Source organism: Manacus candei, unplaced genomic scaffold, assembly GCF_025592945.1.
Source record: "Manacus candei isolate 608988 ecotype Guabito, Panama unplaced genomic scaffold, ASM2559294v1 h1tg000020l, whole genome shotgun sequence".
In the NCBI taxonomy this organism is placed as follows: domain Eukaryota; kingdom Metazoa; phylum Chordata; class Aves; order Passeriformes; family Pipridae; genus Manacus; species Manacus candei.
The window spans coordinates 1,947,174-1,960,543 of NW_026138068.1; the positions used below are offsets into that span (position 1 = coordinate 1,947,174).

General features: G+C 52.8%; 1 protein-coding gene across 1 annotated transcript; it reads left to right on the forward strand.

Moving 5' to 3' along the window:
• The first annotated feature begins 70 nt into the window (after positions 1-70).
• Positions 71-13,221, forward strand: KCTD10 (potassium channel tetramerization domain containing 10). Its single transcript, XM_051785527.1, has 7 exons — positions 71-180; positions 1,879-2,092; positions 7,134-7,303; positions 7,452-7,538; positions 8,158-8,210; positions 8,978-9,173; positions 9,799-13,221. Exons 1-7 carry the CDS (start codon positions 178-180, stop codon positions 10,015-10,017), a joined length of 942 nt encoding a protein of 313 aa, XP_051641487.1. The 5' UTR covers positions 71-177; the 3' UTR covers positions 10,018-13,221.
• The last annotated feature ends 149 nt before the right edge of the window (positions 13,222-13,370 follow it).

Sequence of the window (13,370 nt, forward strand, 5' to 3'; positions counted from 1 at the left end):
GGGCCGGCCCGGTCCAAGCCGGTGAAGCGGGAGCGCAGCGCGGCACCGCCCAGAGGGGCCCAGCGGGACATCGGGAGGGTTTGGGGGGCGCACCCGGGCGGGGCCGGAAGGACGCGAGGGGCGGAAGTTCCCCCGCCCGCCTCGCGCTCGTTCGGTCCGAGGGGCTGCGGCCCGTTCATGGTGAGGGGGGGACGGGGGCAAGGGGGGCGGGGGAGGTGGGAGGGGGCGAGGGGACTGAGGGAGGGACGGGGAGATCTTGGGGGGTAGAACTGAGGCGGCCCAGGGGGGCTGAGGGGCTTCAGTCAGGGCGGGGGTTTGAGGGGGATCGTGGGGGGGGACTGAGGGGGGCCGGGGGAGGGCGCTGGGTCGGGTGGGGGAGAATGAGGAGGGCTGGGAGAGCTTTGGGCGCCGGGGGATGGGGTGAGAGGTCTGGGGGCTGTGGAGGCTGCGGTCCGGAAAGGGGGGGAGACTCCGGCCGCGGGAGGCATTGAAGGGGGCCAGGAGGGTCCTGTCCAGGGAGTGTGTGCGGGGGGCGCTGTCCAGTGGAGGATTGGGGTGAGGCAGGATTTGGGAGTCCGGCCCTCACGGTGGGATATGGGGGTGGGGGTTGTCAGTCCCCACGGGTCGGGGGAGGTTCAACCCCGGGGTTGGGGCGCTCAGAGAGGAGAGCAAGTCCAGGGCCCCCAGGTGGGGTGCGACCCCCGCAGTCAGGGTGCTCGATTTGCACGTGTCCAAACCCCCCGGGCGCCCCTTGACCTGGGGCCGATTGTTTGGGGAGGGCAGGGCAGGGGTTTGGGGTGCAGTCCCCCAGCTCTGTGCTGTGGGGGTGGCAGGGTGCTGAGCTGAGGCTGCTGCTTGTGCTCCCCTGAGAGCCCCGGGCACAGGGACCATCCCTGGGCCAGCCCTGCCCATCCTGCTCCTCACCCTGGACACACAACATGGACACACAGCTCCAGCTCCGTAGGGATTTGCCACAGGACAGTGTTGTGTTTAGTGGCAGTGCAGCAAAACTCATTGCAGGAAGTGTTATCCAATTGCTGTGGAAGGGGTGGGAGCTGGCTGTGCAGGGATGGGGGGTGTTAATCATCCCACCCTGTCCCTGTGAGGCAGAAGTCCAGGGAGACTCAGGGTGATTAAGGATTTGTCGTTAGCGGCTCTGGGGCATTTGTGGAGCTGAGCCAACCTGTGCCTGTTCCAGTGTGACCTCCTTAGCTCAGGGACAGGGAATGTGGCTGGGGGCCACTCTGTGTGCAGACTGCAGGCACAGGGAATGGGGGATGCTGGATGGTGGGATTTGTTGTGTGGAGAAATGTGGGAGGGCAGGAAACAGAGTGGGAAGCTCATGTGTGCTCTCCCTGGAGCCACGTGTGCTCTCTGGAGAGCCATCTGTGCTCCAGGGGAAAAAAGCCTTGAAAATGCATTTTGACACATCTGCTCCAGTTGTGTGTGTTGGGAATTGCCCAATTATATTCCAGATTATTGATGGAGTAAGAGCTTGAGCCGTAGGAGTTGCATAAGAAATGAAAGCAGTTGTTGTGGGAAAGTGTTGGCTTTGCAGTGCAGGACCCAGCTTAGCATTCCCAGGAAAAACCCTGAGAAAAAGATCCAGCCAAGTTGATTTCTGTCCTTCAGTTTCTGACAGTCAGAAAGAAAACAAAACAAAACCAAAGGTCTAAAGCATTTGAGAACTTCACAAAGGGGCCAAGGGGAGCCAGGGTGTGAAACACCCCGTGGGAACACAGGGTTGGGGGTCACACAGTGGGACTGCCAGTGTGGGCGCTCCTTCCTTGTCCCTTTGTGGGGGCTTCTTCCTTGACCTGGGAGCTTCTTCCTTGACCTGGGAGCTTCTTCCTTGACCTGGGGACTCCTTCCTTGCAGGAAGAGATGTCGGGAGAGAGCGTGGTGAGCTCAGCGGTGCCGGCGGCTGCGACGCGCACGACGTCCTTCAAGGGCACGAGCCCCAGCTCCAAGTACGTGAAGCTGAACGTGGGGGGGGCCCTGTACTACACCACCATGCAGACCCTCACCAAGCAGGACACCATGCTCAAGGCCATGTTCAGCGGCCGCATGGAAGTGCTCACGGACAGCGAAGGTAAGGAACGGGCTGCTCCCACACCCCCCCTGCATCCTCCTGCTGCAGGCAGAGCCAGAGGGGCTGGAGAAACATCAGAGAACAGAGAGCAGTTCTCAGTTGTAGGGTTGGGTGGATGGTCAGAGGGATGGAGCAACTCTCCTATGAAGAAAGGCTGGAGAGTTGGGATTGTGCAGCCTGGAGAGAAGGAGCTCAGGGGTGACCTACTTGTGGCCTTTCAGGACCTGAATGAGCAAAAAGAAACATGGAGAGAGATTGGTTACAAGGGTCTGGAGGGACAGGACAAGGGGAATGGCTTCAAACTGACAGAAGGCTGGGATAGATGGGATATTGGGAAAGAATTCTTCCCTGTGAGGGTGGTGAGGCCCTGGCACAGGTTGCCCAGAGAAACTGTGGCTGCCCCATCCCTGGAAGTGTTCCAGGCCAGGTTGGATGAGACTTGGAGCAACCTGGACTAGTGGAAGATGTCCCTGCCTGTGGCAGGGGATTGGACTAAATAATCTTTAAGGCCTTTTCCAACCCAAAGCATTCTGTGATTCCATGATTATGCAGCTAGGAAAAGATGTGGAACAAAAGACATGGGTGACTTGAGTAGGTGCCTGGACACCAGCAGGACACTAAGAAGGACCAGTGCTCCTGCCAGGCCCAGGTAGCACCTGGAACATCTTTTCCTTTTGAAATACTGACACTAAAGCTCAGAAGCCCATGGAAAATGGGGGGGATTGTGATTAGGAATCCAGGAGTCAGGACTTGTGTGTTCACTTTGAAGCCCATGAGGCTGTTCCCTCTTGTCTCCTTAAATATAAAACTTGCTCTGAACATGGTGTGGGGTTTATGAGCTAAAGCCTGATTTTTTTTAAATGAAATTATTTTCTTGTGAGACTCTTGTTTGTTTTCTTCACTAAAACTGAACCAGTTGCAAAATTTTCTGAGAATTTGGAGTTTTATATCAGCATTCCCATGTTTGGGGCATGTCACACAGTTTAAGTGGAAACTCAGCTTTATTTCTGTGCTGATGTTTTGCCCATAACAATGTTTATGGACTGGGATGCCTTTACATTAACAACAGCTATTGCAAAGCTGAGCCTGGAGGTTCAAAACACCTTTCTTGGGACTAGTTAATTATTATTTGAAAATTTTGTTTGAATTTGCTGAAGGTATTGAAAATTTGGCTCATGGTGAGGGGGGTTGGACTGACTTTTGAGTGCTTTGGAATAGTCTGTATTTAGAGGCTTATAGGGCTCTTGTGATAGGAAGAAGTGGATTTGGAGGAGAAAAAATGTAAAAAAATACAGTCTAATTAGCTGAATATTCCTGTTTTAGCCAGAAGTCTTTGCATTTAAGCTGGGGAAAACAAAGCTGTGTTGTTCCAGGTGTTATCCCAGGATAAAGCAGTAATGTTGGTCCTGTAGTTTTGGGCTCCAGATCAAAGGGGGGGTCTCTGGGATACTTCTCATGGATACAGACTATGGAGGTTGCATAAAAACGCCAGTCTGTGGGCCAGATTGGGGAAAAAAACCTGTTAAAGGGGAATCAGTGCCCTGACTGGGAGCACTGGAGGCGTGGAAATGTTGTGAGCCCCCTCCCTTCTCTGCTAAACTTCGGGCAACTCCAGCAGGATCCTCCTGTCCCTCCCTAAAGCTGCTTTGTGCGTCACTAAATTTGATAATTCCAGAGTTTCCAAGGTTGGAAATGGATTGGAAATTCCAAATTTTTGGAAGCCCACCCTGGCATGATCCCAGAGCTTCCTCCAGGCATCCTGGGCAGGTACACGAGGGCTGGTACATCCCATTCCCAGGGCTCAGAGGCCCTGGAAGTGCAGGTACTGTTTGCACCCCAAATCTGAGAGTAACTGCAGTTTCTTCTGCTAAAATGTCATGTTTGAGACGTAAAATCCCGAGTTTATTTTGCTGTGACTCCCACAGTGTCTGTGTGGGATTGTTCCATGAAGCCAGTTTGTGTTTTAATAGGAATTTGATACTTCCTGTATGTTGTAACCCTGACACTCCCATGGCAGCAGTTCTTACTTTATCTCCCCTTGCCTGGAAACTAAGACAATAGCATTGGAGCTGTCAAAGGAAACACTTTTTATCTGGAATTCTTCAAAATCCTGCTAATTGGTCACACCCAAAACCTGGCACCAAGCAAAATGTTTCCTAGGAAAAGAAGCCAGAATGTTTCTTAGGAAAAGAAGCCAGACTTGGGGAGAAACTGGAGGGAGTGGAGTTTAACCAGTCTGGAATGTGGCACACGGGGTCCTGCTCTGTGTCTGGATCCTTGTGACCTCAGACCCAGCTCCCAGCCCCTTCTTCCAGCTGAACAATTCAAACCTGCTGCTCCTCAGGCTGTAGGAGAAAAGTCTGGAGTTCTCTGGCTGTGGGTGGCAGGTGATTATTTGCAGCTTAGAAATTGGTGATGAACTGTAGCGAATCAGCATATTTGGAACATTTTATTTGCATGGTAATGAGCAGAGAGAAGGATTTGAGTTTTCCAGGTGCATCCATCTGTTTTCAATTCTCTTTTGCTGCTGTGGGATTTTTCCCCTCGCTCCCAGTGGGACTTTTCCTTCACTCCCTGCTGCTGTAGCCAGCTGATGGAGATGCTGTTCTTTGTCCAGCTGCTGATAAGAGACTGGAGCATCAGGCAGTGTCCAGTGTCAGGCTCCTGTTTCACCTGTCAGAACTTGGCTGGAAAATGTTGTCTGGTTTGGCTGGAGTGTTTGGATCCTGTTGTGGACACTTCTTGTAAGACAGAGGGTTAATTCCCTGAAGGTCTGATGTGTGCATGTACCAAGGAGTGAGGGGAGGGGGGAATTCTGCCCCTCTGCCCAGGTGAGACCCCCCCTGCAGTGCTGCTCCAGCTCTGGGGTCCCAGCACAGGAAGGACATGGAGCTGTTGGAGCGAGTCCAGAGGAGGCACCGAGATGGTCAGGGGGATGGAGCAGCTCTGCTGTGAGGAAAGGCTGAGAGAACTGGGATTGTGCAGCCTGGAGAAGAGAAGCTTTGGTGTGACCTAACTGTGGCTTTCCGGGACCTGAAGAGCAAAAAGAAACATGGAGAGAGACTGGTTACGAGGGTCTGGAGGGACAGGACAAGGGGAATGGCTTCAAACTGACAGAGGACAGGGTTAGATGGGATATTGGGAAGAGATTCTTCCCTGTGAGGGTGGTGAGGCCCTGGTACAGGTTGCCCAGAGAAGCTGTGGCTGCCCCATCCCTGGAAGTGTCCAAGACCAGATTGGACTGGGCTTGGAGCAACCTGGGCTAGTGGAAGGTGCCCCTGCCCATGGCAGGGGGGTGAGACTGGACGAGCTTTAAGGTCCTTTCCCACCCAAACCATCCCATGGTCTCTAATACATACAGCCTGTGGGTTCTGTATCTCTGCCTAAATGGATACAGGAGGGTTTTGTAACACTGCAACTAAAAACCAGCTCTAACAGACTTCAGCTCAACCCACTTGTTGGCTCTGCTGTGGCTGAGGGGCGCTGGGGTCACCTCCCTGTGAGTCATCTCATTTGGGCTGTTTGGGTGAAACAGAAGGTTTTTAAAGCTGTTTTAGTGGTCACTCCTGTTTTGCAACACTGCTCCAAATGTTTTCTCATTTCCTCTCCTTCCACATGGAAATGAGCAATTCTGCTTTGGTTTCACCATCTGTAAACATGAAGTTGCAGCAGATTTTTCCAGCCTACAGAGGAATCAGAGAGGATAGCAGAAGTTTGGGGATGCTAATTCTGCTCTCAGCTTGCCCTTTACCTCCCTGGGTGTTGGTGTGCTCTGGTGAACTTGGGCAGCATCTGCACTTGTGGAATATGGATGTCCTTGTTCATTGCCATGGCTTGTGCTTCCTCTTTGTCACAGAATCCCACAATAGTTTGAGTGGAAAGGACCTTAAAGATCATCCAGTTCCAGCCCCACTGCCATGGGCAGGGACACCTTCCACCAGATCTCCCACTAAAATGGGATTTCTTGCTTTCCATACTTCTGCATTGCCAAATGGGCTTTTTTCTGCTCCACTTGGATAAGTGTAATGCATTCATTAGCCTGGATGAGTCCTTTGTTCCGTGATTTCTCTGTCTCTAGTTCTGCCTCCTGCTTTCCAGTTTGTTTCTAGTCTGTAAAATCACACTTTGAGCACACATTGTGTGTTCTGCAGACAGCAGGAATGAGGGAGATGGGAAGCCTGGAGTAAAACTGCTGCAGAGTGTCTCAGTTTCCCTCAGAACAGCATGAAAGGGCTGTGTTCCCTTTCCAAACCGAACCAAATGTTCAGACTTTACTCGTAATTCCATTCATGCAGAACACCCAGGGTCTGCCTTAACCTACTTTCCTTATTTGTCCAAAATATGACTCCTTCCCCACAAGCGTTTCCTCGCTGCATTCCTGAGCCTCAGCCTGAGAGTGGCCATCTGTTCAGGCAGGGAGACTCCAGCCTCTACTGCCTTGTGTTCCTCAGGGTCCTGATTCCAGCACCCAGAGGTGACGTGTGGATCCTGCAATTGCAGCTCTCCGGGGAGAGCTCTGGTTGTAGCTGTTTTTGTGCACCTGGAGAAGAGAAGGCTCTGGGGAGACCTTAGAACCCCTTTGGGTGGGGGTTTCCAGAGCTGGAGAGGGTCTTTGGACAAGGGCCTGGAGTGATGGGACAAGGGGGAATGGCTTTAAGCTGAAGGAGGGAAATTTAGATGAGATATTGGGAAGAAACCTTCCCCATGGGAGTGGTAAGGCCCTGGCACAGGTTGCTCAGAGAAGCTGTGGCTGCCCCATCCCTGGAAGTGTCCAAGGCCAGGTTGGATGGGGCTTGGAGCAACCTGGTCTAGTGGAAGGTGTCCCTGCCTGTGACAGGGGAGTAGCCTAAATAATCTCTAAGGTCCCTTCCCACCCAAACCATTCCATGATTTTCTTCCCACTGGGGTCCGTACATGGCAGTGCTGTTGAACTCCAGGGCAGGGACTGTCCCTCTGCCTGTCTGTCAGCACTTTGACACTGTCAGGGCCTTTTGCCACATTTGCCTCTACTTGTCCTCACTGTGCTCTTCCCTGTCCCCAGGCTGGATCCTGATCGACCGCTGTGGGAAGCATTTTGGGACCATCCTGAACTACCTGCGGGACGGGGCCGTGCCGCTCCCGGAGAGCCGTCGGGAGATCGAGGAGCTGCTGGCTGAGGCCAAGTACTACCTGGTGCAGGGGCTGGTGGACGAGTGCCAGGCAGCTCTGCAGGTGGGGCCCAGGGCTGGGGAGGGGCCAGGGGAGGCTGCTGGGGATGGGCAGCAAGAATTTCTCCTGGTCTCACTGGTGGTTTTGGAGGCTGGGATGAAACTGGAACAGTTCGTGTCACTGAGCTGCTGCGTGGTCCTTGCTCCCACAGAACAAGGACGCGTACGAGCCGTTCTGCAAAGTCCCGGTGATCACCTCCTCCAAGGAGGAGCAGAAACTCATCGCCACCTCCAACAAGGTGAGAGGGGCCGGGCTGTGCCCTGGGGAGAGCTGGGGGTGTTTAGGTGAGAAGGCTGTGAGGACACCTTAGAGCCCCTTCCAGTGCCTAAAGGGGCTCCAAGAGAGCTGGAGAGAGGCTTTGGACAGGGGATGGACTGCCAGAACAAGGGGGAATGGCTTCCCACTGCCAGAGGGCAGGATTAGATAGGATATTGGGAAGGAATTGGCTCTGAGGGTGGTGAGGCCCTGGCACAGGTTGCCCAGAGAAGCTGTGGCTGCCCCATCCCTGGAAGTGTCCAAAGCCAGGTTGGGGCTTGGAGCAACCTGGGATAGTGGGAGGTGTGCCTGACCATGGCAAGGGGTGGTGATAAGGCACAGGGCAGGTGAGAATAGCTGAGGATCCAAAGGCAGAGGATATATCATCTATAAGAGTAGCTGAGGATCCAGTCCCAGAAGGGGTCAGGAGGGACTGCAGCCCCACTGCCAACCTATGCATCACAGGTTTGCAGCAGCAGCAGTAACACCACCACCAAAATCCAACTGGGAATTCTGGAGTGTCTCTGTGGGGCCCAGGGCTCGACTGAGGTTCCCTCTCTCACTGTGCTTCCTGTGACTGATCTGGGCTTTGTTTCTTACAGCCAGCAGTGAAGTTGTTGTACAACAGAAGCAACAACAAATATTCCTACACAAGGTAAGTGACTTCAGTTTGACTTGTTGGAAGTTTTTCATAGACTGAAATCCACAAGAAGCATTTCCTTTTTCTTCCCCCAGACCCAATAACAGATTGGTGTTGGCATGCACTCCATTTTTTCCCAATTAATTTCAAACTTGAGTCAGAAGTGAGTCTGCTGCCATCAGTGGAAGGCTCAGCCTGTGCTATTCCTGTGCCAGAGCAGTTTCTCTTATCCTTAGGTGCAGTTGGCAGAGGCTCCTGGCCAAGTGCTGTCTGCTTTCCCATGGATTGCAGTGTGATAGCTGAGTACAGGAAGCCTTCCATGGTGCACTGTGCTCAGGGAGTGGTGAAATTGTCATCATTGCCCTTTTAAGTTTCATGGCATAACACTGTGTCCATCCAGCTCAGGAATGGCTTTATTTGAGCCATAGAATTTTGCACACAGGTGAAATGGCCTTGGGCAGTTGTTCACAGGGCTGTTGCTGTTGAGTTGCTGCTGCTTCAGCAGCAGGTTTTCCGGCTTGTAGTAGTGAAATAGTAAGAATTAATGTCTTGGGTTTGCCCCATCCCTGGAAGTGTTCAAGGCCAGGTTGGACAGGTCCTACTGGAAGGTGTCCCCGCCCATGGTAAGGGGGTGGAACTGGATCTTTTAAGGTCCCTTCCAACCCAGACCATCCTGTGATCCTATGACACTGTAAGTGAAAGGAAGCTGGTTGTTTGGGGCTTTAAATGCCCCCTGCTCTGTTCCATGTGCTCTGTAAATCTCTGCTGCCTCCATCCCCCAGCAACTCCGACGACAACATGCTGAAGAACATCGAGCTGTTTGACAAGCTGTCGCTGCGGTTCAACGGGCGGGTGCTGTTCATCAAGGACGTCATTGGGGACGAGATCTGCTGCTGGTCCTTCTACGGGCAGGGCCGCAAGATCGCCGAGGTTTGCTGCACCTCCATCGTCTACGCCACCGAGAAGAAGCAGACCAAGGTACGGGGAAACCTGGGATGTGCCTGCCGTGGGCCCTGCTGCTGCTGCCTGGCAGTGGTACCCTGATGGCTGCCCCAGGCTGAACACTGGCACTGTTCAGCTTCTCAGTGGGGCGGCACATGGAGCTCCTCCTGGGGCTCAGAGCAGGGACCACCTGGCAGTGGCACGTAGCACTGGGCAGTTGTGATATTCCATAAGGTACCTTCAGTCCAGCTCTTCATTTTTAGGCTAAACCTGTGCATTTAACCAGGTTTGAGAGTTGGAACTAGATGATATTTAGAGTCCCTTCCAGCCCAAATCATTCAATGGTTCTACATCCCTGTGTAAAGAGGGATCCAGGCAAGCAATGGCACATGTCCTCTGTGCTTCTTACCTTTCCCAGGAAAGACCTGTCTGAGCCTGCCCTGCGTGTACAGTGATTTTGGGAAAAGCCCAACTAGTTGCAGGGTCTCAAAGGCTGGAAGCCAATAATGGAATGGAAAGGGTTGTGCCAGAAATCATTTCTGTGGCTGGAGTGCAATTAAGAAATTGTAAAAACAGGTATCAGGGGTTAAAACTGAGGTAATCTGGTGCCTGCAGTGACAGGCAACAGGTAAGAGTGACCTTCTCTTCCCTGGGTGTGCAGGTGGAGTTCCCAGAAGCCCGAATTTATGAGGAGACACTGAACATTCTGCTCTACGAGTCCCAGGACGGGAGGGGACCTGACAATGCACTCCTGGAGGCCACAGGGGGGGCAGCAGGTCGGTCCCACCACCTGGAGGAGGACGAGGAGCGGGAGCGCATCGAGCGCGTGAGGAGGATCCACATCAAGCGCCCCGACGACAGGGCCCACCTGCACCAGTGAGCCAGGTGAGCACCAGGCCCCAGCTCTGGGCAAGCAACAGAGGACCAGGAAGTTCAACTTCTACCCAGCACCGTCTGTAAATTATGTTTTGTAACAAACTCTAGGTTATTTGGGGTATTTAAATGCTGTAGTTGTAGGACAAGAATAAACGAGGTTACTGGGTGTACGGTGGGTTCTGTAAGGGCCTGTTGAGCAGCTGGAGAAATGCCCTGAATTTTTAGCACTCTTGTTGTTGCTGTTTTGTGATAGAGAGGAGGAGGGCTGGCTGCCTTTGGCTTTGGTAATTATCCTGCACTTTAAACACAAAACAAAACAACAAACAAACAAAAGCTCAGCCAGCCCAGCCATCCTCCTTCCCTCCAGGCACTCCCTGACCCACACTCCTGGCACTCAGGAAAGGCTGGGATCTGGACACAGAGCTGCTGCACAACTCCCTGTCTCCCGGGTCTGCAGGGCTGGGAGCTCAGGAGTGCCTTGGGGCAACTCCCTGAAGGAAAAATGGCACTGGCTGGTGATGTTCCTGGAGTGCTGGGGGCAGAGGGACCCCTCAAAGCAGGGGGGCTGCTCCCTTGGGCCTGGCTCTGGCTCCCCACAGCTCCCAGGACCTGCCCCTCCAAGGGTTCAGTGGAGCTTCTGCAGCACTGAGGGGAGACCCCTCCCTGCTTTATCCCTGCGGTTCAAGGTTAAAATTCCTCCAAAAAGAGGAGGATCAGGAGCAAATTGTCTGTGATTGCTTTCCCTTAGGGTGATGTTGGTACTGGTTATTGCTTAGAACTTCTGCCTGAGCCTGGAGTTGGGAAGTTGGTTTCCAGCAGCTCCCAGGTCAGCAAGCTGTGTTCTGTGCTGTGTAGGAGTCACAGGAATAACTCAGGAGTCACAGCAGGTTCAGTGCCTCCGTGGCAGGGGAGCATTGGTGGGGGGGCAGAAGTTCCCTTCTGGAACTGATCCAGGAGCATTGCCTTGCTCTGAATGAGGGCAGCACCACAGGGAAGAGCAGCAGACAGTGACCCAGAGGCAGATACTCCCTCTTTGACTTTATCCTGAGCATATTCCAAGTCTTTTTAGCAGAGGCAGCTGTGAGTGGAAGGGCAGAGTGTGGAGAAGGCAGTCTGGTTTTCTGAGAGTGCTTTTCTGTTGTAAATGAATATTTCATCTACCTCCTCAGCTCCCGTTGCCTGTTGTGGAGTCGAGTGACAGTGATGGTGGGAGATGGGGTATCATTCCGTAGGGCTGGAAGCAGAGCCACAGCTGTGATAGTTCAGGTAACAAATCCTGGGAGGGAGAGAAACCCGAGGTAGGAAGTGTTAAACTCCCAATTCAGCAGCACTGTGGCCAACACTGGAGCACTCTGGCCTGGGCTAGAGTTTCTTTCGACCCTTTCTCTGGAATATTTAGCACTGCCCTTAACAGCCAGAGTCCTCTGGAACAGCAGCTCTGTGTTCTGCTCCAAGGATCCCTGCTCCTGGCTCAGGGCTGTTGAGGGCATGTGAACAGTTATAAACCAAAGGTGTTGCAGCACCACCAGCCCTGTTACCCCAAGGCTTCTGTTCCACAGAGCAGTTACACCCCAGAGCTTGTCTGGAGGGGCTGAAATTCAGTATGAAGTGTTTGTAGAATTTTGCATCATCAAGTAAAGCTAAAAAATTTCAAAGTTAAGCTGAGGACATCTTTCTAGTAACCAAAGACTTCTCTAAGTTATGGGCAGCTGGTGTCTGTGGCAGGTGTTGTACCTTTCTCCTCTTTCTTCTTCAGCTTCTGGTTTATAAGAGCTTAACAGTTACCCTGAGGTTCAGCAGCTTCAGTTCTGTCCTGACAGTTCAGGGCTTCTAGTCTGAGTTGTACTTACACTTGTTTGGGTTTGCAGCAGTCCAGAGTGCAGGGGCTGAAGGAGCCAGAGCCTCTCCCCTCCTGGCTGACATAAGCTGGGGAGCGAGGAAGGGAAGTCCTGGATTGCTGGTTCTCCAGCACGGTGTACTTTGACACTTACTGGTGTGTCACTGGGCTGTTTTGGGTTTCTGAGCTTCTGTAACAGACCTGCTGCCTCTGAGGGGTTGAGACTGTGTCTCAGCAGTGGGTGAACAAGGACCACCAGCCCAGAACTGTAGAACACCAACAGTCCTGCAGCAATCCCTGCTCCCTTCAGCTGAGCTGGGTCTGACCTACCTGGGAGATGGGAGACCCCAGACAAACTCCAGCCATGTCCCGTGGGGCAGAGCAGGTTCAGCTCCAGGAGGTGACACCAGTGCTAAGCACCTGACAGGTCACATCTATGTGATTAACTTCTCTGTAAATAGAGTCTTAACTGGCTTCAGGCTTTTCTCGTTTGGGTTTTGCAAACTAAGTTCTTTAAAAAACAGGGAATGGTTGTTTTTAATCTTTGTACAGTGGTTTGTAGAGCTGTTGGTTTAGTAAAGTCACTCCAGGAGAGCTTAAGTTCCAGTTTCAGTTTTGTTCCTGTGTTTGTGGGCAGACTCTGCCTTAACACACTCCTGAGTTTACCCTTTGTGCTGGAGTGGTGCACAAAGCTGTGCTGTGGTGGTGGGGTGTCCTTTACCTCCTGCCCCTGTCCTTGAGTGCACACTCTGGTAATGCCATTGCACAAATGCTCTCAGCTCCTGAGCCTCGTTACTCTAAGTGGTTTTGCCTCAGCTCTCAGGTGCAGGTGGGGCTCAGGGCAGGTGTCCTGGGCACAAGCAGCTCTTCAGATTATCCCAGGGACAGCAGACATGTCTGCTTTCCTTCTCCAGCCACCAGCAGTGACAGCATAGTCCAGGAGAGCTCAGCAAAGTCTTCCCTGGGGAGAGATTTTGTGGACCTGCAGCTCATAACACAGGTGGGGCTGCAGGAGAGGTGGCAGTGACCACCCCAGGCTGACACCTCCCCACCTGTGTCCGTGTACCTGGAGCACCAAAGCAGCTGCTCCTGCACTCCCAGAAGCAGGTTTGGATCCCCCGGAGCCCCATGACCTGTGGAAGGCTCTGAGCTCCCATCTTACCTTAGAGCAAAGTGTAGGTAGAACCTTTCAGTCTTAATGGAATTGTTTCATGGACAACAGCAGATTCCTGTTCTGTACAATCATTCTCTCCTGTTCAGACTTAGGCACAAAACAAGCTTCCGCTGGATCTCATTGTATGGTTGATGTTTGCAACATGTACTTTTGGTTTTTTAATATAACACAATAAATTAGAAGAAATTTCATATTTACACGTGAGTCACTTTATTACTTGTTGGAAGCACGATGGCCTCGTGGGCCATGGAGGTGGGAGGAGCTTTGGGGGAGAAACACCACCTCCTTGTGGAGTTAATTTGACCCCCTGGCACTGCTCAGGGCAGAGGCCCCAGGGGGTAAAGGC

Bases quoted from the DNA above. Each gene is read 5' to 3' on its own strand.
- KCTD10 (XM_051785527.1), top strand. The intron at 2,093-7,133 runs GTAAGGAACGGG...CCCTGTCCCCAG, and splicing joins AGTGCTCACGGACAGCGAAG to GCTGGATCCTGATCGACCGC. The intron at 7,304-7,451 runs GTGGGGCCCAGG...TTGCTCCCACAG, and splicing joins AGTGCCAGGCAGCTCTGCAG to AACAAGGACGCGTACGAGCC.